Source organism: Anser anser (genome assembly GCF_964211835.1).
Source record: "Anser anser genome assembly, contig: HAP1_SCAFFOLD_64, whole genome shotgun sequence".
Taxonomy (NCBI): Eukaryota; Metazoa; Chordata; class Aves; order Anseriformes; family Anatidae; genus Anser; species Anser anser.
Window position 1 is genome coordinate 890,323 of NW_028153592.1, and position 21,993 is coordinate 912,315.

General features: G+C 54.8%; 2 protein-coding genes across 2 annotated transcripts; both read right to left on the reverse strand.

Moving 5' to 3' along the window:
• Positions 1–8,359: 8,359 nt before the first annotated feature.
• LOC310891871 (olfactory receptor 14C36-like) lies at positions 8,360–9,301 on the reverse strand (the record flags this gene model as incomplete). The annotated part of the gene is made up of 1 exon (XM_083854100.1): positions 8,360–9,301. The coding sequence occupies one exon, from the start codon at positions 9,299–9,301 to the stop codon at positions 8,360–8,362; it is 942 nt and encodes a 313-aa protein (XP_083710226.1).
• Positions 9,302–17,256: 7,955 nt separating this feature from the next.
• Positions 17,257–18,198, reverse strand: LOC310891872 (olfactory receptor 14C36-like; the record flags this gene model as incomplete). Its single annotated transcript, XM_083854101.1, has 1 exon — positions 17,257–18,198. One exon carries the CDS (start codon positions 18,196–18,198, stop codon positions 17,257–17,259), a length of 942 nt encoding a protein of 313 aa, XP_083710227.1.
• Between the last annotated feature and the right edge of the window lie 3,795 nt (positions 18,199–21,993).

Below are 21,993 nucleotides of genomic sequence, written 5' to 3' on the forward strand. Positions count from 1 at the left end.
TCCCGTAGTGCAGGGGCTTGCAGATGGCAACGTAGCGGTCGTAGGACATGACAGTGAGAAGATAACACTCTGCTGAAAACAAAAAGAAAAAGAAAAAGACCTGGGCAGCACATCCTGTGTAGGAAATGGCCCTGGTGTCCCAGAGGGAATTGACCACGGCTTTGGGGAGAGTGGTGGAGATGCAGCCCAGGTCGAGGAGGGCGAGGTCGAGGAGGAAGAAGTACATGGGGGTGTGGAGGCGGTGGTCGCAGGCTGCGGCGGTGAGGATGAGGCCGTTGCCCAGGAGGGCAGCCAGGTAGATGGCCAGGAAGAGCGCGAAGTGCAGGAGCTGCAGCTCCCGCGTGTCTGCGAATGGCAGGAGGAGGAACTCGCTGATGGAGCTGCTGTTGGACATCTGATGCCTGTTGGGTATGGAGATCTGTACATGTAGTAAAAGGCAATGAAAAGTTAGGACAGGTTTCTCTGAGTGAACCCTATGCCATTCCTTGTAGACCTCCCCCTGCCATACTCCAATGCTTTTTGTTTCTCTGCTGGAATCTTTCATTTAGCTCCATGACATGAGCTTCATTTTTAAGGTTCAGTGTGCGATGAGGAGCAGGGGCCTCTGCTGCTGGTCTCGCGAGGGAATCAGTCCTGACCCAGTGCAGGGAGTACACAGGAACATAGCAGGAGGGCAAGGTTTTATTTTCAGATTTTGTCAGATGAAATGAATGCCCAGCCTATCTGGGCAATATGTTTCAGTACCTCGCCTCCCTCTGAGTGAAGAATTTCCTCCTAATCTCTAATCTAAATCTCCCCGCTTTTAGTTTAAAAACATTCCCCTGATCCTGTCATGATTTGATTGATCAAAAAAATAGCTCTCCATATTTTTAGAAGACCCCTTTAAATGCGGAAAAGCTGCAGTGAGGTCACCCTGCTCAGCCCCAGCTCTCTCAGCCTTTCTTCGAAGGAGAGGTGCTCCAGCATGCTGATCATCTTCATGTCAGCATGTTAACATCTGCATTCCGCTGCTACATAATGTAGTTGGCAGAAAGGAGTTTTAGGGGCAATGTTTTATACACATTCTCTTCCCCCTCTTCATGCCCACACAGTGTTCTCTGAAGTCAGAAATCCTGAGCATTTCTGCTGCACTCACAGGGAATGGTTGTGAGACCTGAGAGGCAAAGGGATTCCCTGTGGCTCAGAGCAGAGTGAGGGAGCTGGCTGGACTTGTCCCCAGCTGCCTGAGCTTTTGTAGATGGAGGGCAATCACATTTATGTTACCCTGAAAAGAAGCCAGATGCTGCTGAGACCAGATGAATCCACTGCCAATCTGTCAATGCCCAGCCTTTCTCAAGGGACCTGAACAAGGTCTCAGCACCACACCTCTAGTCAAGGACTAGAGGGGACCCCAGGGTCCCGAGGGGGCCTCGGTACTCCGTATCCGAGTACATTCTGGAAGAGCTGAAGCGGAGTAAGGTGGGCTGGTGTCCTGGGCCCTGCAGAGCAATCCCTGCTCGAGCACCATGGCAGTGCTCTGAGACTGCCCGGGGTGCCCGGAGCAGCTTCTTGGCCAGCTGGGAGAGAAACCAAGGCCAGATGTGCTCTGCCTCTCAGGTGTTTGGCACACCCTAGGGCTTCACTCTTCCCTGCGGCCTGAGTGGGGAGGGCGAGCAGAGAGATGGGGGAATATCCTGGCTCCGTGCCTAGGACAGTTGCTGGCAGTCAGTCCCAGGCCTAATCCGTGTGCTGGAAACCTCCGGGCGCTTCTCTAGCCAAGGGATGTTGGCAAATCCTGTGAGGGGGGTGACGAAAGAAACAGAGGATGCGGCTCTTTTGCAAAGCTTTCCAAAGTGCCCCACCTTGCCCCATTGTCCCTGAGGAGCGGGCAGGGCACAGAGCAGTGTCCCCCTGCTCTGACAGTCATCCCTTTTCCCGTCTCTCAAGAACTCCCTCCTCGGCCTTTCTGTCTTTTCTGTGTGCAGGGCGTTTGGGTTGCGGGACTCGGGACCTTTGGTGTTGTCCGAGAGCAGTTCCATGGCAAAGAAGAGCTGCTCTTGATTCGAAGACCTTTCTTCCAGCTGGACATCGATGAGTTGTGGCTGGAGGAGATCTACTGTCCCACTGAGATCCTCCCTGGTGAGAAGGCAGCAGCCCCCCTCTTCCTGCCCCATGTCCGCAACGGTTTGTTCTCCCTGCTCTTTGGAAAGGCCTGGGAGAAGTAGAGGATTGTCTCCGACGGTCAGGGTACAGCTTGAGTTCCCCCAAAAGAAACTGTGCCCCAGGAGCAGTTCGTCTGAGCGACCCTTTCTCTGGGAACTTGTTCTGAATGTTGCAAGCAACTTGGGCTTGCTGTGGCAGTGAGGATGTTGCTTCTCCTTGCAGATGGTGTCAAGATCGAGCCGCTGAACTGCGTGCAGCTATCGCGAGCCACCTCCTTCCCACTGCACGTGGTGAAGAACTGTGTGCAAGAGACCATCCTCTTGTACTGCTTCCTCCTGAGGAGCAAGGAGCACGTCCCCTTTGCCTTCAGGGACATTGGTGTTCTGACGTGCGAAGATGGTTTCCCGTGCATGAAGTTTTATCTGGACTGTGTCAAACGTCTGGAGAGCACTGCGGGCCTTGTTGCACTGCTCCACAGTGTAAGTTGGTGAGGTTTTGAGGGCTACTTCAATTTCTTTGGGAATCCTAGTGAAGGGTGAGGAATCCGACCGCTGTTGGCCAGCCCGGACATGGCAGGCCAGTCAAATGCCCTTCCCCTCGCTTGCCCCCTTAGCTGCTTTCTCCGTTAACAAAGAGAGTTTCTTCTGAGCATCTGGGCGCTTGCCCCTGCAAAAAGCCTGGCAGTGTTACTGTACAGCCTCCATATTCTGCCATGCAGCTCCTCCAGAGCAGAACAAAGGTTCATGGAAGAGGCTTTGGAGGAGGGCTTTGGAGAGAAGGCTTTCTTTTGGCTTGGGAGACAGGTTTGCTTCCTGTCAATGAGAGCCGTGAGAAAACCGCCTCAGAAACCCTCCAGCAGGTCTGTGTCTCTTTGCAGAGAATGTGGCCGGCACATCTGACCGCCTTCAGTGGCGAGACCACCGCTCGTGGGATCCAGATGTTCCCAAGGTGAGTGCATTTCCTCCGCAGCCCTTGGCTGACCCAGCGGGAGGCTTCCTGGGAAAGTTTCTTTCAGGCATTTTTTTCAAACGCTATCCCAAACGTTGTGGCAGGCACAAGAGAGTGCTGAGGTAGGGAGATGGCATGACTGCCCTCCTTACCTGACGGCTTTCTCTGATGCTACTGGCTCCGCAGCGATAACCTGTTTTCCACCCATGAGCGCACCGTGTTTCAGGGCCACAGAGGAGAAGCTGAAGTAAAGCCCGGGTGGGCCATAATGGTGTCTCTCGGCTCCTGTCCTTGCGCAAGACACTGCTCCTCTCCTTCTTCCACCAAAAAGGGCCTGGATGCGGGCATCCCGAGCCTTCCTGAAGGCAGGTGGTGCCACAGCTTCGCGTTTGGCTCTCTCTGTCTCTGCTGAAGTGAACACAGCCAGTCCAATACGCCCGCTCGTTGTGGAACTGCCGTCTGCTGCAGAGGCTGACGCAGCTTGCGAGCTTGGACTGGAGACTGAATTCCCCTGGGCTCATGCAGCCTCCTCCTGGTGTCTGTTTGCAGTGTGCTCCCCCCGTGTCCGGGCAGCTCCCCCGGGACGAAGAAGGCAGACAGGCAGGAAACAGCTCCTCGAGCCAAGTCCACCACTGTTATAAATGACTGAGTCCCAAGTAGGATTACAATCAAAGTTTACAATTTATTAAACGAATAGAGGCGAGCAAACAGCGCTGGGTGCGCCGGGAGTCTCTGCTCCACCAGGACGCACACCTGTTACGTAAGGCGGCTGGTTTTTATGCTCCTAGGCTAATACATATTCATTACTACTTCTAGAAGAGGCAGGGTTATTATAATTGGTTTCCCGAATCCAAAGTCCTCCCAGGTGCGCCTGCTTATCAGTCTCTGTTAGTCTCTTGGGGGCCGCTCAGACGGGGAGGCTCATATTCTTCCTCCTTATCTAGTGGTCTCTTGGCCGGCTGTCAGAAGTTACTGCACGTCCGTGCAGAGTCAGCAGGTTTTCTCTGAAGAAATCCCTTTGTTCTCTTATCACCTAAACCCAGGCCTCAATGTTAACCCTTCAAATCCCTTAGTGGCACGAATTGCTGGACCATTCCTTACAACCACCACTGCGCTCCCTGCTCCTGAAGCCTCCAGGAGAGCGCTGCAGGTACCTGCTCTGCCTTGCTGCAATGACCGTGCTGTTTGGGCCTGTGCAAAAGCCTCTTTGTGTGGAGCGATCCCGAGCAGGTCCCTTGGGATGCGTTCATTTCCACGTTTGTTACCTCCTTCATCTCTTCCTCAGGAGACAGAAGGTGGCGTCCCGCACACCTTCCCTGCCTCTTACTGCCTCCCGTGTTGCCATGAGCCACTTCATTTTGACCAGGGGCCATGGAAAAGGAACAAGGCCTTTCTGGGTCATTGATGGCAGAGGGCTTTGGTCACCGCGGGCTGTTCAGCTGTGTTTGTCACGAGTTGAGGAGCCTGGCCTAGCTTCAGGGCCCCTCATCCTGGAGGGTCGAAGCACTGCTGACAGACCGGCTGAGGCGAGGGGGCAGGAGTGCGGGTTAGGCCTGAGGGACAGCTGAGACCAATCCTGTCTGCTGTTGTGTTTTTGTTTTGTTTTTTTTTCCTCCAGGAGGTCTGGAACCTGTCTTCACAGTGGGACCAAACAGACAGCTCATGGCCCACGTACCGAAAGCTACAAGAGCAAGCCCGGGCAGAAATGGCTGCATGGGAAGCCTGGTCTGAGGGGGAGGACCAACAGATACCCCAGCTACTGGCAGTGATCAACAGCGCTGAGAACAGCAGCGATCCTCTCCGCCAGGGCTCCGAGGGCGGCAGGTCCCAGGGTGGTGGGAGCAGGACGGGCACCAGGCCGCAGGGCAGGGCTTTGCCTGCTCCTCCCTGTGAGGGAGAGGTTGTCAGCAGAAAGGGAGGGATAAAAGCAGCAGCCAGACGTGGGCTGGCAGCGCCGAGTCGCCTGGTTCCCAGGTCCTGTTGCAGGGCCCTTTCAAGAGGTCCTCTGGGAAACAGCACCTGTGTGTCCAGTCCTGTTTGATGAGAGCGTCTTCTCCTTGCAGCGATTCAACAGCCAACATGCTTGGACTCCCCGTCCTCCAGCCCAGCCCAGGAGCAAGGAGGTCAGGAAGAGGTGGAGGAAGGCTGAGAACCCTGCCCCAGCAGAGGAGTTGGGAGCAGCAGCCAAGCTGGAGAGACTCCAGCCTGAGTAAGTGTGTGCCGGCTCCGTTCCCGTCCTGGGGCACTCGAGTAGCTCTTGAGTGATGTCAGGACATGTCCAGGAGCCCGGTCCCTGAGTCCTGGGCTTGCCTCTGACACCCTTTGATTCCTCCTAAAGCGGGCATGACCTTGGTTACCGCCAAGGCCTAAAACTCATCACAGGTTGGAAGGGTGGGTGCACGTGGCACCGCATGGCTGCAGGGTCTGGATGAGGGGAGAGGCAGAAGGGGTGTCTGACAGAGGCTGAGGGATCCCTTTCTGCTGTGGAGGCACTCCCACCTTCCTGCCCTCTGCCCACCTCCCTGCCCTCTGCCCAGCCCAGCCCAGCTTCTCATGCTGGGCTGGCCCCAGGGCAGTGTCCGGAGCAGGCTGCTGCAGGGCTCTGGGCACTGCCACCACAGCCCCAGTCCCTCTGAAGGGCACGGCAGCTCCTGGGGGCACAGAGGGCTCAGCCCCACAGATGGGACATCCGAGGCACAAGCCAGCCCCTGGGAGGCCTGCAGCCCCTCCGTGCCATCCCTGGGGGTCTTCAGGCAGCTCCTCCTGCCCCAGGGCCAGGGCAGCCGGGCCTGAGCTGCTGCAGCCAGAAAGGGTTTGCTGGTCCCATTCCTTCCTCATCAGCTGAGATCAGGTCTCAGACAAAGAAGAGGCTGTAGCTGCATTTAGTTTGCTTAAATATGCTGAGAGCCTGGGGATAGCTGCTGCCGAGAGGCAAAACCCCTCTCTCAGCAGAAGGGATGAGGAACAAAGCCTTCATCCTGTTAGCCTGATCTCACAGTGATACCCAGGCACAAAGCTGCCAGGCTGGCACCATGACTGTGGCAGGGTGCCGCCCCGGCCAGCAACAAGCAGCATTTCAGGAGCATCCAGCCCTATTGCTTCTTGTGCAAGTGACTGGCCGCCTTCCCGAGCCTGTCGGGCTTCTCGTGCATTCGACACCGCAAAGAAAAGGGAAGACAAGGCGGTGAGGCACAGGGAGCGAGCAAAGGCAGGGGCGGGCAGGGGCGGGCAGGGGCGCCCCGGGCACACGGGCCGGGTCCCCCCCTCAGGCCCCGAGACGCCCCCAGCCCGCCCACGACCCCTAAGATGGCGGCGCCCGCCCTGCCTGGTCAGGCGGTCGCACGGTTGCCATGGCAGCGAGCCCCAGGCAGCCGGCAGGGGGTGGGGCTCCCTTTGCCTGGCGGCTCTGGCAGCCAATCGGCGCCCGGCAACCGGTGCTGCTTCTTTCCTCTGCTCTCACTTCCGCGCTCTCCTCCTGGGCCTTGTGTTGGGTTGGGCCCGATTGCTCCTGGAGCTTGGGCACAGTGCTGCTGGGTGGCAGTCCTGTGACTGCAGGCGGGGACGAGCAAGGGATAAGTCTTTGCCACAGCATTTGCATCACGTGAAGGGAAGCTGCTCGGGATAGCACCTGAGGGCTTGGGTCTTCTTGCGCAGTTGCTGTCAAACACACTCACCAGAAAACAGACTCTAAATAGGGACCTTGTTTTGCTTGTTTCTACACGGGCTCAGGGTGATAAGGGACGTTTTTAGCCTAGAGCAGAGGAGGGTCTGAAGGGATCTCACCAATGCCTATAAATACGAGAAGAAGGTGGTTTTTTTCGTATTTGTTTTTCCCCTTATATTTGTTGGTTTATTTCTTTGTCTTCTTTCTTATGAAGTTGTTACCCATCTGAACCCCCGAGTTCTCACACTTTTACCTTTTTCAATTCTCTCATTCATCCTGCTGTGAGGGGAGAGGGGAAAAAATGGCTGTGCGGTGCTTAGGTGCCTGGCAGGTTATACAGCATCAGTCCCTGTGTGTCTTCCCTTCCTCGTGCATGCTGTCTCCCACTGAATCCCACAGGAGCTGCAGAGTCATCTTTTGCCTGTGGACATCTTAATTCGGTACTGTCCCTGTGGGTGACTCCAGCTTGACTGATCTCTCCCTTTGTGAGGCTCCAGTCACTGCCTACCCTGGGCAAATGCTGTTCCCAGTTGAACCGGTTTGTGTGTGCTCAGCTGTATCCGTGTGTGCACGTTTGTGTGTGTGTACAAGACGGTGTGTTTATGTACACACATGGGCGTATTTGCTTGCTAGCGCAAGAGTGTTGGGTATTCTGGGGCAAATTCTCCTGGTTGCTGATGCAACAAGAAGCTGGGCTGGATCTTAGGGCTGAGGGACCTTTCTTGATGGCCTGAGGGGATGGTATATGGAGCATCAGGATGTTCTCAGTAGGCTCTCTTTTCCCATGGGGCTTGCAGAGGCTTCCAGCCATGCAGAGATCCAAGGATGTTGCAAGGATCCAAGGGCTTGCTCTTTCTGTGATCACAGCTTCACTCCAGTCCTTCAGGTGTACGTGAGCTGAGAAGCCTCGTCCGGTGGTGACTTTTGAGGTAAGGGCCAACAGATAGCTTGGGGGAAACTGTCTCAAGGATGCGTGCTGGCCCTAGGAACTGCAGGACAGAAGCAAACAGACACAGCTGCACAGGGTGAGAAGTAGACCCAGCTGGGTTGGGATCACTGCTGCCAAACCCTCTCACTGGGTTCCATGGTTGTGGCAGCTTCAGGCAGCTCCCCATTAATTTCCTGGACGATGTCCTCTGCCCTGACGGTTGTGGGACAGTCACGGCTGTGTACCTCAGTGACTGTTCACCATTTCTGCTGTCATCAGACACCAACAGCTTACTCCTAAATCCTACCCTCGGTCTCTCACAGCTCACAAAATGAGCTTTTTCTTTGCCTTATCCGTGGAGCAACAGGCTTTTCGGGGAGCAGCTGCTCAGCCCTGGTCTTGGCACCAGCTTTGAAAGAAGAACCAAGTCTTCAAGAAGAGCACTGGGGAGATGCAATTTTATTAGGCAGACGCTATCACAGAGTTTACTCTGGCCTGCTGTTATACACATATTATAAAGCCTCGAGAGTAAACAGAACAGTTTCATTCCGCAGTAGGTGGCCGAAGAATAAAGAAACATATTTCTAAGAAATTAGTAAATGCAAATGATACTGAGGATAAAAACTTCAATAATGATAAACAAGGAGCAGGCCTGCAAGGGAAGTCATTTGTGTAGATCATTTAAATTTATCACTAATCAGAAATATCCATGCAATCACTTTCCTAACAGCACCCTTAAGCTCCTTGTTTCTCATGCTGTAGATGAGGGGGTTCAATGCCGGTGGCACAACTGAGTACAGAACTGCCACCACCAGGTCCAGAGATGGTGAGATGGAGGGGGACTTCAGGTAGGCAAATATGGTCATGCTGAGAAACAGGGAGGCCACGGCCAGGTGAGGGAGGCACGTGGAAAAGGCTTTGAGCTGTCCCTGCTCAGAGGGCATCCTCAGTACAGCCCTGAAAATCTGCACATAGGACAGCACGATGAAAACGAAACAGCCAGACGCTAAACAGAATCCAACCATAATTATCCAAACTTCCCTGAGGTAGGAGTTTGAGCAGGAGAGCTTGAGGATCTTTGGAACTTCACAGAAGAACTGGTCCACAGCATTGCCTTGGCAAAGTGTCAGAGAAAATGCATTAGCAGTGTGCAGCACAGCATGGAGAAAGCCACTGCCCCAGGCAGCTGCTGCCATCTGGGCACAAGCTCTGCTGCCCAGGAGGCTCCCGTAGTGCAGGGGCTTGCAGATGGCAACGTAGCGGTCGTAGGACATGACAGTGAGAAGATAACACTCTGCTGAAAACAAAAAGAAAAAGAAAAAGACCTGGGCAGCACATCCTGTGTAGGAAATGGCCCTGGTGTCCCAGAGGGAATTGACCACGGCTTTGGGGAGAGTGGTGGAGATGCAGCCCAGGTCGAGGAGGGCGAGGTCGAGGAGGAAGAAGTACATGGGGGTGTGGAGGCGGTGGTCGCAGGCTGCGGCGGTGAGGATGAGGCCGTTGCCCAGGAGGGCAGCCAGGTAGATGGCCAGGAAGAGCGCGAAGTGCAGGAGCTGCAGCTCCCGCGTGTCTGCGAATGGCAGGAGGAGGAACTCGCTGATGGAGCTGCTGTTGGACATCTGATGCCTGTTGGGTATGGAGATCTGTACATGTAGTAAAAGGCAATGAAAAGTTAGGACAGGTTTCTCTGAGTGAACCCTATGCCATTCCTTGTAGACCTCCCCCTGCCATACTCCAATGCTTTTTGTTTCTCTGCTGGAATCTTTCATTTAGCTCCATGACATGAGCTTCATTTTTAAGGTTCAGTGTGCGATGAGGAGCAGGGGCCTCTGCTGCTGGTCTCGCGAGGGAATCAGTCCTGACCCAGTGCAGGGAGTACACAGGAACATAGCAGGAGGGCAAGGTTTTATTTTCAGATTTTGTCAGATGAAATGAATGCCCAGCCTATCTGGGCAATATGTTTCAGTACCTCGCCTCCCTCTGAGTGAAGAATTTCCTCCTAATCTCTAATCTAAATCTCCCCGCTTTTAGTTTAAAAACATTCCCCTGATCCTGTCATGATTTGATTGATCAAAAAAATAGCTCTCCATATTTTTAGAAGACCCCTTTAAATGCGGAAAAGCTGCAGTGAGGTCACCCTGCTCAGCCCCAGCTCTCTCAGCCTTTCTTCGAAGGAGAGGTGCTCCAGCATGCTGATCATCTTCATGTCAGCATGTTAACATCTGCATTCCGCTGCTACATAATGTAGTTGGCAGAAAGGAGTTTTAGGGGCAATGTTTTATACACATTCTCTTCCCCCTCTTCATGCCCACACAGTGTTCTCTGAAGTCAGAAATCCTGAGCATTTCTGCTGCACTCACAGGGAATGGTTGTGAGACCTGAGAGGCAAAGGGATTCCCTGTGGCTCAGAGCAGAGTGAGGGAGCTGGCTGGACTTGTCCCCAGCTGCCTGAGCTTTTGTAGATGGAGGGCAATCACATTTATGTTACCCTGAAAAGAAGCCAGATGCTGCTGAGACCAGATGAATCCACTGCCAATCTGTCAATGCCCAGCCTTTCTCAAGGGACCTGAACAAGGTCTCAGCACCACACCTCTAGTCAAGGACTAGAGGGGACCCCAGGGTCCCGAGGGGGCCTCGGTACTCCGTATCCGAGTACATTCTGGAAGAGCTGAAGCGGAGTAAGGTGGGCTGGTGTCCTGGGCCCTGCAGAGCAATCCCTGCTCGAGCACCATGGCAGTGCTCTGAGACTGCCCGGGGTGCCCGGAGCAGCTTCTTGGCCAGCTGGGAGAGAAACCAAGGCCAGATGTGCTCTGCCTCTCAGGTGTTTGGCACACCCTAGGGCTTCACTCTTCCCTGCGGCCTGAGTGGGGAGGGCGAGCAGAGAGATGGGGGAATATCCTGGCTCCGTGCCTAGGACAGTTGCTGGCAGTCAGTCCCAGGCCTAATCCGTGTGCTGGAAACCTCCGGGCGCTTCTCTAGCCAAGGGATGTTGGCAAATCCTGTGAGGGGGGTGACGAAAGAAACAGAGGATGCGGCTCTTTTGCAAAGCTTTCCAAAGTGCCCCACCTTGCCCCATTGTCCCTGAGGAGCGGGCAGGGCACAGAGCAGTGTCCCCCTGCTCTGACAGTCATCCCTTTTCCCGTCTCTCAAGAACTCCCTCCTCGGCCTTTCTGTCTTTTCTGTGTGCAGGGCGTTTGGGTTGCGGGACTCGGGACCTTTGGTGTTGTCCGAGAGCAGTTCCATGGCAAAGAAGAGCTGCTCTTGATTCGAAGACCTTTCTTCCAGCTGGACATCGATGAGTTGTGGCTGGAGGAGATCTACTGTCCCACTGAGATCCTCCCTGGTGAGAAGGCAGCAGCCCCCCTCTTCCTGCCCCATGTCCGCAACGGTTTGTTCTCCCTGCTCTTTGGAAAGGCCTGGGAGAAGTAGAGGATTGTCTCCGACGGTCAGGGTACAGCTTGAGTTCCCCCAAAAGAAACTGTGCCCCAGGAGCAGTTCGTCTGAGCGACCCTTTCTCTGGGAACTTGTTCTGAATGTTGCAAGCAACTTGGGCTTGCTGTGGCAGTGAGGATGTTGCTTCTCCTTGCAGATGGTGTCAAGATCGAGCCGCTGAACTGCGTGCAGCTATCGCGAGCCACCTCCTTCCCACTGCACGTGGTGAAGAACTGTGTGCAAGAGACCATCCTCTTGTACTGCTTCCTCCTGAGGAGCAAGGAGCACGTCCCCTTTGCCTTCAGGGACATTGGTGTTCTGACGTGCGAAGATGGTTTCCCGTGCATGAAGTTTTATCTGGACTGTGTCAAACGTCTGGAGAGCACTGCGGGCCTTGTTGCACTGCTCCACAGTGTAAGTTGGTGAGGTTTTGAGGGCTACTTCAATTTCTTTGGGAATCCTAGTGAAGGGTGAGGAATCCGACCGCTGTTGGCCAGCCCGGACATGGCAGGCCAGTCAAATGCCCTTCCCCTCGCTTGCCCCCTTAGCTGCTTTCTCCGTTAACAAAGAGAGTTTCTTCTGAGCATCTGGGCGCTTGCCCCTGCAAAAAGCCTGGCAGTGTTACTGTACAGCCTCCATATTCTGCCATGCAGCTCCTCCAGAGCAGAACAAAGGTTCATGGAAGAGGCTTTGGAGGAGGGCTTTGGAGAGAAGGCTTTCTTTTGGCTTGGGAGACAGGTTTGCTTCCTGTCAATGAGAGCCGTGAGAAAACCGCCTCAGAAACCCTCCAGCAGGTCTGTGTCTCTTTGCAGAGAATGTGGCCGGCACATCTGACCGCCTTCAGTGGCGAGACCACCGCTCGTGGGATCCAGATGTTCCCAAGGTGAGTGCATTTCCTCCGCAGCCCTTGGCTGACCCAGCGGGAGGCTTCCTGGGAAAGTTTCTTTCAGGCATTTTTTTCAAACGCTATCCCAAACGTTGTGGCAGGCACAAGAGAGTGCTGAGGTAGGGAGATGGCATGACTGCCCTCCTTACCTGACGGCTTTCTCTGATGCTACTGGCTCCGCAGCGATAACCTGTTTTCCACCCATGAGCGCACCGTGTTTCAGGGCCACAGAGGAGAAGCTGAAGTAAAGCCCGGGTGGGCCATAATGGTGTCTCTCGGCTCCTGTCCTTGCGCAAGACACTGCTCCTCTCCTTCTTCCACCAAAAAGGGCCTGGATGCGGGCATCCTGAGCCTTCCTGAAGGCAGGTGGTGCCACAGCTTCGCGTTTGGCTCTCTCTGTCTCTGCTGAAGTGAACACAGCCAGTCCAATACGCCCGCTCGTTGTGGAACTGCCGTCTGCTGCAGAGGCTGACGCAGCTTGCGAGCTTGGACTGGAGACTGAATTCCCCTGGGCTCATGCAGCCTCCTCCTGGTGTCTGTTTGCAGTGTGCTCCCCCCGTGTCCGGGCAGCTCCCCCGGGACGAAGAAGGCAGACAGGCAGGAAACAGCTCCTCGAGCCAAGTCCACCACTGTTATAAATGACTGAGTCCCAAGTAGGATTACAATCAAAGTTTACAATTTATTAAACGAATAGAGGCGAGCAAACAGCGCTGGGTGCGCCGGGAGTCTCTGCTCCACCAGGACGCACACCTGTTACGTAAGGCGGCTGGTTTTTATGCTCCTAGGCTAATACATATTCATTACTACTTCTAGAAGAGGCAGGGTTATTATAATTGGTTTCCCGAATCCAAAGTCCTCCCAGGTGCGCCTGCTTATCAGTCTCTGTTAGTCTCTTGGGGGCCGCTCAGACGGGGAGGCTCATATTCTTCCTCCTTATCTAGTGGTCTCTTGGCCGGCTGTCAGAAGTTACTGCACGTCCGTGCAGAGTCAGCAGGTTTTCTCTGAAGAAATCCCTTTGTTCTCTTATCACCTAAACCCAGGCCTCAATGTTAACCCTTCAAATCCCTTAGTGGCACGAATTGCTGGACCATTCCTTACAACCACCACTGCGCTCCCTGCTCCTGAAGCCTCCAGGAGAGCGCTGCAGGTACCTGCTCTGCCTTGCTGCAATGACCGTGCTGTTTGGGCCTGTGCAAAAGCCTCTTTGTGTGGAGCGATCCCGAGCAGGTCCCTTGGGATGCGTTCATTTCCACGTTTGTTACCTCCTTCATCTCTTCCTCAGGAGACAGAAGGTGGCGTCCCGCACACCTTCCCTGCCTCTTACTGCCTCCCGTGTTGCCATGAGCCACTTCATTTTGACCAGGGGCCATGGAAAAGGAACAAGGCCTTTCTGGGTCATTGATGGCAGAGGGCTTTGGTCACCGCGGGCTGTTCAGCTGTGTTTGTCACGAGTTGAGGAGCCTGGCCTAGCTTCAGGGCCCCTCATCCTGGAGGGTCGAAGCACTGCTGACAGACCGGCTGAGGCGAGGGGGCAGGAGTGCGGGTTAGGCCTGAGGGACAGCTGAGACCAATCCTGTCTGCTGTTGTGTTTTTGTTTTGTTTTTTTTTCCTCCAGGAGGTCTGGAACCTGTCTTCACAGTGGGACCAAACAGACAGCTCATGGCCCACGTACCGAAAGCTACAAGAGCAAGCCCGGGCAGAAATGGCTGCATGGGAAGCCTGGTCTGAGGGGGAGGACCAACAGATACCCCAGCTACTGGCAGTGATCAACAGCGCTGAGAACAGCAGCGATCCTCTCCGCCAGGGCTCCGAGGGCGGCAGGTCCCAGGGTGGTGGGAGCAGGACGGGCACCAGGCCGCAGGGCAGGGCTTTGCCTGCTCCTCCCTGTGAGGGAGAGGTTGTCAGCAGAAAGGGAGGGATAAAAGCAGCAGCCAGACGTGGGCTGGCAGCGCCGAGTCGCCTGGTTCCCAGGTCCTGTTGCAGGGCCCTTTCAAGAGGTCCTCTGGGAAACAGCACCTGTGTGTCCAGTCCTGTTTGATGAGAGCGTCTTCTCCTTGCAGCGATTCAACAGCCAACATGCTTGGACTCCCCGTCCTCCAGCCCAGCCCAGGAGCAAGGAGGTCAGGAAGAGGTGGAGGAAGGCTGAGAACCCTGCCCCAGCAGAGGAGTTGGGAGCAGCAGCCAAGCTGGAGAGACTCCAGCCTGAGTAAGTGTGTGCCGGCTCCGTTCCCGTCCTGGGGCACTCGAGTAGCTCTTGAGTGATGTCAGGACATGTCCAGGAGCCCGGTCCCTGAGTCCTGGGCTTGCCTCTGACACCCTTTGATTCCTCCTAAAGCGGGCATGACCTTGGTTACCGCCAAGGCCTAAAACTCATCACAGGTTGGAAGGGTGGGTGCACGTGGCACCGCATGGGTGCAGGGTCTGGATGAGGGGAGAGGCAGAAGGGGTGTCTGACAGAGGCTGAGGGATCCCTTTCTGCTGTGGAGGCACTCCCACCTTCCTGCCCTCTGCCCACCTCCCTGCCCTCTGCCCAGCCCAGCCCAGCTTCTCATGCTGGGCTGGCCCCAGGGCAGTGTCCGGAGCAGGCTGCTGCAGGGCTCTGGGCACTGCCACCACAGCCCCAGTCCCTCTGAAGGGCACGGCAGCTCCTGGGGGCACAGAGGGCTCAGCCCCACAGATGGGACATCCGAGGCACAAGCCAGCCCCTGGGAGGCCTGCAGCCCCTCCGTGCCATCCCTGGGGGTCTTCAGGCAGCTCCTCCTGCCCCAGGGCCAGGGCAGCCGGGCCTGAGCTGCTGCAGCCGGAAAGGGTTTGCTGGTCCCATTCCTTCCTCATCAGCTGAGATCAGGTCTCAGACAAAGAAGAGGCTGTAGCTGCATTTAGTTTGCTTAAATATGCTGAGAGCCTGGGGATAGCTGCTGCCGAGAGGCAAAACCCCTCTCTCAGCAGAAGGGATGAGGAACAAAGCCTTCATCCTGTTAGCCTGATCTCACAGTGATACCCAGGCACAAAGCTGCCAGGCTGGCACCATGACTGTGGCAGGGTGCCGCCCCGGCCAGCAACAAGCAGCATTTCAGGAGCATCCAGCCCTATTGCTTCTTGTGCAAGTGACTGGCCGCCTTCCCGAGCCTGTCGGGCTTCTCGTGCATTCGACACCGCAAAGAAAAGGGAAGACAAGGCGGTGAGGCACAGGGAGCGAGCAAAGGCAGGGGCGGGCAGGGGCGCCCCGGGCACACGGGCCGGGTCCCCCCCTCAGGCCCCGAGACGCCCCCAGCCCGCCCACGACCCCTAAGATGGCGGCGCCCGCCCTGCCTGGTCAGGCGGTCGCACGGTTGCCATGGCAGCGAGCCCCAGGCAGCCGGCAGGGGGTGGGGCTCCCTTTGCCTGGCGGCTCTGGCAGCCAATCGGCGCCCGGCAACCGGTGCTGCTTCTTTCCTCTGCTCTCACTTCCGCGCTCTCCTCCTGGGCCTTGTGTTGGGTTGGGCCCGATTGCTCCTGGAGCTTGGGCACAGTGCTGCTGGGTGGCAGTCCTGTGACTGCAGGCGGGGACGAGCAAGGGATAAGTCTTTGCCACAGCATTTGCATCACGTGAAGGGAAGCTGCTCGGGATAGCACCTGAGGGCTTGGGTCTTCTTGCGCAGTTGCTGTCAAACACACTCACCAGAAAACAGACTCTAAATAGGGACCTTGTTTTGCTTGTTTCTACACGGGCTCAGGGTGATAAGGGACGTTTTTAGCCTAGAGCAGAGGAGGGTCTGAAGGGATCTCACCAATGCCTATAAATACGAGAAGAAGGTGTTTTTTTTCGTATTTGTTTTTCCCCTTATATTTGTTGGTTTATTTCTTTGTCTTCTTTCTTATGAAGTTGTTACCCATCTGAACCCCCGAGTTCTCACACTTTTACCTTTTTCAATTCTCTCATTCATCCTGCTGTGAGGGGAGAGGGGAAAAAATGGCTGTGCGGTGCTTAGGTGCCTGGCAGGTTATACAGCATCAGTCCCTGTGTGTCTTCCCTTCCTCGTGCATGCTGTCTCCCACTGAATCCCACAGGAGCTGCAGAGTCATCTTTTGCCTGTGGACATCTTAATTCGGTACTGTCCCTGTGGGTGACTCCAGCTTGACTGATCTCTCCCTTTGTGAGGCTCCAGTCACTGCCTACCCTGGGCAAATGCTGTTCCCAGTTGAACCGGTTTGTGTGTGCTCAGCTGTATCCGTGTGTGCACGTTTGTGTGTGTGTACAAGACGGTGTGTTTATGTACACACATGGGCGTATTTGCTTGCTAGCGCAAGAGTGTTGGGTATTCTGGGGCAAATTCTCCTGGTTGCTGATGCAACAAGAAGCTGGGCTGGATCTTAGGGCTGAGGGACCTTTCTTGATGGCCTGAGGGGATGGTATATGGAGCATCAGGATGTTCTCAGTAGGCTCTCTTTTCCCATGGGGCTTGCAGAGGCTTCCAGCCATGCAGAGATCCAAGGATGTTGCAAGGATCCAAGGGCTTGCTCTTTCTGTGATCACAGCTTCACTCCAGTCCTTCAGGTGTACGTGAGCTGAGAAGCCTCGTCCGGTGGTGACTTTTGAGGTAAGGGCCAACAGATAGCTTGGGGGAAACTGTCTCAAGGATGCGTGCTGGCCCTAGGAACTGCAGGACAGAAGCAAACAGACACAGCTGCACAGGGTGAGAAGTAGACCCAGCTGGGTTGGGATCACTGCTGCCAAACCCTCTCACTGGGTTCCATGGTTGTGGCAGCTTCAGGCAGCTCCCCATTAATTTCCTGGACGATGTCCTCTGCCCTGACGGTTGTGGGACAGTCACGGCTGTGTACCTCAGTGACTGTTCACCATTTCTGCTGTCATCAGACACCAACAGCTTACTCCTAAATCCTACCCTCGGTCTCTCACAGCTCACAAAATGAGCTTTTTCTTTGCCTTATCCGTGGAGCAACAGGCTTTTCGGGGAGCAGCTGCTCAGCCCTGGTCTTGGCACCAGCTTTGAAAGAAGAACCAAGTCTTCAAGAAGAGCACTGGGGAGATGCAATTTTATTAGGCAGACGCTATCACAGAGTTTACTCTGGCCTGCTGTTATACACATATTATAAAGCCTCGAGAGTAAACAGAACAGTTTCATTCCGCAGTAGGTGGCCGAAGAATAAAGAAACATATTTCTAAGAAATTAGTAAATGCAAATGATACTGAGGATAAAAACTTCAATAATGATAAACAAGGAGCAGGCCTGCAAGGGAAGTCATTTGTGTAGATCATTTAAATTTATCACTAATCAGAAATATCCATGCAATCACTTTCCTAACAGCACTCTTAAGCTCCTTGTTTCTCATGCTGTAGATGAGGGGGTTCAATGCCGGTGGCACAACTGAGTACAGAACTGCCACCACCAGGTCCAGAGATGGTGAGATGGAGGGGGACTTCAGGTAGGCAAATATGGTCATGCTGAGAAACAGGGAGGCCACGGCCAGGTGAGGGAGGCACGTGGAAAAGGCTTTGAGCTGTCCCTGCTCAGAGGGCATCCTCAGTACAGCCCTGAAAATCTGCACATAGGACAGCACGATGAAAACAAAACACCCAGACGCTAAACAGAATCCAACCATAATTATCCAAACTTCCCTGAGGTAGGAGTTTGAGCAGGAGAGCTTGAGGATCTTTGGAACTTCACAGAAGAACTGGTCCACAGCATTGCCTTGGCAAAGTGTCAGAGAAAATGCATTAGCAGTGTGCAGCACAGCATGGAGAAAGCCACTGCCCCAGGCAGCTGCTGCCATCTGGGCACAAGCTCTGCTGCCCAGGAGGCTCCCGTAGTGCAGGGGCTTGCAGATGGCAACGTAGCGGTCGTAGGACATGACAGTGAGAAGATAACACTCTGCTGAAAACAAAAAGAAAAAGAAAAAGACCTGGGCAGCACATCCTGTGTAGGAAATGGCCCTGGTGTCCCAGAGGGAATTGACCACGGCTTTGGGGAGAGTGGTGGAGATGCAGCCCAGGTCGAGGAGGGCGAGGTCGAGGAGGAAGAAGTACATGGGGGTGTGGAGGCGGTGGTCGCAGGCTACGGCGGTGAGGATGAGGCCGTTGCCCAGGAGGGCAGCCAGGTAGATGGCCAGGAAGAGCGCGAAGTGCAGGAGCTGCAGCTCCCGCGTGTCTGCGAATGGCAGGAGGAGGAACTCGCTGATGGAGCTGCTGTTGGACATCTGATGCCTGTTGGGTATGGAGATCTGTACATGTAGTAAAAGGCAATGAAAAGTTAGGACAGGTTTCTCTGAGTGAACCCTATGCCATTCCTTGTAGACCTCCCCCTGCCATACTCCAATGCTTTTTGTTTCTCTGCTGGAATCTTTCATTTAGCTCCATGACATGAGCTTCATTTTTAAGGTTCAGTGTGCGATGAGGAGCAGGGGCCTCTGCTGCTGGTCTCGCGAGGGAATCAGTCCTGACCCAGTGCAGGGAGTACACAGGAACATAGCAGGAGGGCAAGGTTTTATTTTCAGATTTTGTCAGATGAAATGAATGCCCAGCCTATCTGGGCAATATGTTTCAGTACCTCGCCTCCCTCTGAGTGAAGAATTTCCTCCTAATCTCTAATCTAAATCTCCCCGCTTTTAGTTTAAAAACATTCCCCTGATCCTGTCATGATTTGATTGATCAAAAAAATAGCTCTCCATATTTTTAGAAGACCCCTTTAAATGCGGAAAAGCTGCAGTGAGGTCACCCTGCTCAGCCCCAGCTCTCTCAGCCTTTCTTCGAAGGAGAGGTGCTCCAGCATGCTGATCATCTTCATGTCAGCATGTTAACATCTGCATTCCGCTGCTACATAATGTAGTTGGCAGAAAGGAGTTTTAGGGGCAATGTTTTATACACATTCTCTTCCCCCTCTTCATGCCCACACAGTGTTCTCTGAAGTCAGAAATCCTGAGCATTTCTGCTGCACTCACAGGGAATGGTTGTGAGACCTGAGAGGCAAAGGGATTCCCTGTGGCTCAGAGCAGAGTGAGGGAGCTGGCTGGACTTGTCCCCAGCTGCCTGAGCTTTTGTAGATGGAGGGCAATCACATTTATGTTACCCTGAAAAGAAGCCAGATGCTGCTGAGACCAGATGAATCCACTGCCAATCTGTCAATGCCCAGCCTTTCTCAAGGGACCTGAACAAGGTCTCAGCACCACACCTCTAGTCAAGGACTAGAGGGGACCCCAGGGTCCCGAGGGGGCCTCGGTACTCCGTATCCGAGTACATTCTGGAAGAGCTGAAGCGGAGTAAGGTGGGCTGGTGTCCTGGGCCCTGCAGAGCAATCCCTGCTCGAGCACCATGGCAGTGCTCTGAGACTGCCCGGGGTGCCCGGAGCAGCTTCTTGGCCAGCTGGGAGAGAAACCAAGGCCAGATGTGCTCTGCCTCTCAGGTGTTTGGCACACCCTAGGGCTTCACTCTTCCCTGCGGCCTGAGTGGGGAGGGCGAGCAGAGAGATGGGGGAATATCCTGGCTCCGTGCCTAGGACAGTTGCTGGCAGTCAGTCCCAGGCCTAATCCGTGTGCTGGAAACCTCCGGGCGCTTCTCTAGCCAAGGGATGTTGGCAAATCCTGTGAGGGGGGTGACGAAAGAAACAGAGGATGCGGCTCTTTTGCAAAGCTTTCCAAAGTGCCCCACCTTGCCCCATTGTCCCTGAGGAGCGGGCAGGGCACAGAGCAGTGTCCCCCTGCTCTGACAGTCATCCCTTTTCCCGTCTCTCAAGAACTCCCTCCTCGGCCTTTCTGTCTTTTCTGTGTGCAGGGCGTTTGGGTTGCGGGACTCGGGACCTTTGGTGTTGTCCGAGAGCAGTTCCATGGCAAAGAAGAGCTGCTCTTGATTCGAAGACCTTTCTTCCAGCTGGACATCGATGAGTTGTGGCTGGAGGAGATCTACTGTCCCACTGAGATCCTCCCTGGTGAGAAGGCAGCAGCCCCCCTCTTCCTGCCCCATGTCCGCAACGGTTTGTTCTCCCTGCTCTTTGGAAAGGCCTGGGAGAAGTAGAGGATTGTCTCCGACGGTCAGGGTACAGCTTGAGTTCCCCCAAAAGAAACTGTGCCCCAGGAGCAGTTCGTCTGAGCGACCCTTTCTCTGGGAACTTGTTCTGAATGTTGCAAGCAACTTGGGCTTGCTGTGGCAGTGAGGATGTTGCTTCTCCTTGCAGATGGTGTCAAGATCGAGCCGCTGAACTGCGTGCAGCTATCGCGAGCCACCTCCTTCCCACTGCACGTGGTGAAGAACTGTGTGCAAGAGACCATCCTCTTGTACTGCTTCCTCCTGAGGAGCAAGGAGCACGTCCCCTTTGCCTTCAGGGACATTGGTGTTCTGACGTGCGAAGATGGTTTCCCGTGCATGAAGTTTTATCTGGACTGTGTCAAACGTCTGGAGAGCACTGCGGGCCTTGTTGCACTGCTCCACAGTGTAAGTTGGTGAGGTTTTGAGGGCTACTTCAATTTCTTTGGGAATCCTAGTGAAGGGTGAGGAATCCGACCGCTGTTGGCCAGCTGACGCAGCTTGCGAGCTTGGACTGGAGACTGAATTCCCCTGGGCTCATGCAGCCTCCTCCTGGTGTCTGTTTGCAGTGTGCTCCCCCCGTGTCCGGGCAGCTCCCCCGGGACGAAGAAGGCAGACAGGCAGGAAACAGCTCCTCGAGCCAAGTCCACCACTGTTATAAATGACTGAGTCCCAAATAGGATTACAATCAAAGTTTACAATTTATTAAACGAATAGAGGCGAGCAAACAGCGCTGGGTGCGCCGGGAGTCTCTGCTCCACCAGGACGCACAACTGTTACGTAAGGCGGCTGGTTTTTATGCTCCTAGGCTAATACATATTCATTACTACTTCTAGAAGAGGCAGGGTTATTATAATTGGTTTCCCGAATCCAAAGTCCTCCCAGGTGCGCCTGCTTATCAGTCTCTGTTAGTCTCTTGGGGGCCGCTCAGACGGGGAGGCTCATATTCTTCCTCCTTATCTAGTGGTCTCTTGGCCGGCTGTCAGAAGTTACTGCACGTCCGTGCAGAGTCAGCAGGTTTTCTCTGAAGAAATCCCTTTGTTCTCTTATCACCTAAACCCAGGCCTCAATGTTAACCCTTCAAATCCCTTAGTGGCACGAATTGCTGGACCATTCCTTACAACCACCACTGCGCTCCCTGCTCCTGAAGCCTCCAGGAGAGCGCTGCAGGTACCTGCTCTGCCTTGCTGCAATGACCGTGCTGTTTGGGCCTGTGCAAAAGCCTCTTTGTGTGGAGCGATCCCGAGCAGGTCCCTTGGGATGCGTTCATTTCCACGTTTGTTACCTCCTTCATCTCTTCCTCAGGAGACAGAAGGTGGCGTCCCGCACAGCTTCCCTGCCTCTTACTGCCTCCCGTGTTGCCATGAGCCACTTCATTTTGACCAGGGGCCATGGAAAAGGAACAAGGCCTTTCTGGGTCATTGATGGCAGAGGGCTTTGGTCACCGCGGGCTGTTCAGCTGTGTTTGTCACGAGTTGAGGAGCCTGGCCTAGCTTCAGGGCCCCTCATCCTGGAGGGTCGAAGCACTGCTGACAGACCGGCTGAGGCGAGGGGGCAGGAGTGCGGGTTAGGCCTGAGGGACAGCTGAGACCAATCCTGTCTGCTGTTGTGTTTTTGTTTTGTTTTTGTTTTTTTTTTTCCTCCAGGAGGTCTGGAACCTGTCTTCAAAGTGGGACCAAACAGACAGCTCATGGCCCACGTACCGAAAGCGACAAGAGCAAGCCCGGGCAGAAATGGCTGCATGGGAAGCCTGGTCTGAGGGGGAGGACCAACAGATACCCCAGGTACTGGCAGTGATCAACAGCGCTGAGAACAGCAGCGATCCTCTCCGCCAGGGCTCCGAGGGCGGCAGGTCCCAGGGTGGTGGGAGCAGGACGGGCACCAGGCCGCAGGGCAGGGCTTTGCCTGCTCCTCCCTGTGAGGGAGAGGTTGTCAGCAGAAAGGGAGGGATAAAAGCAGCAGCCAGACGTGGGCTG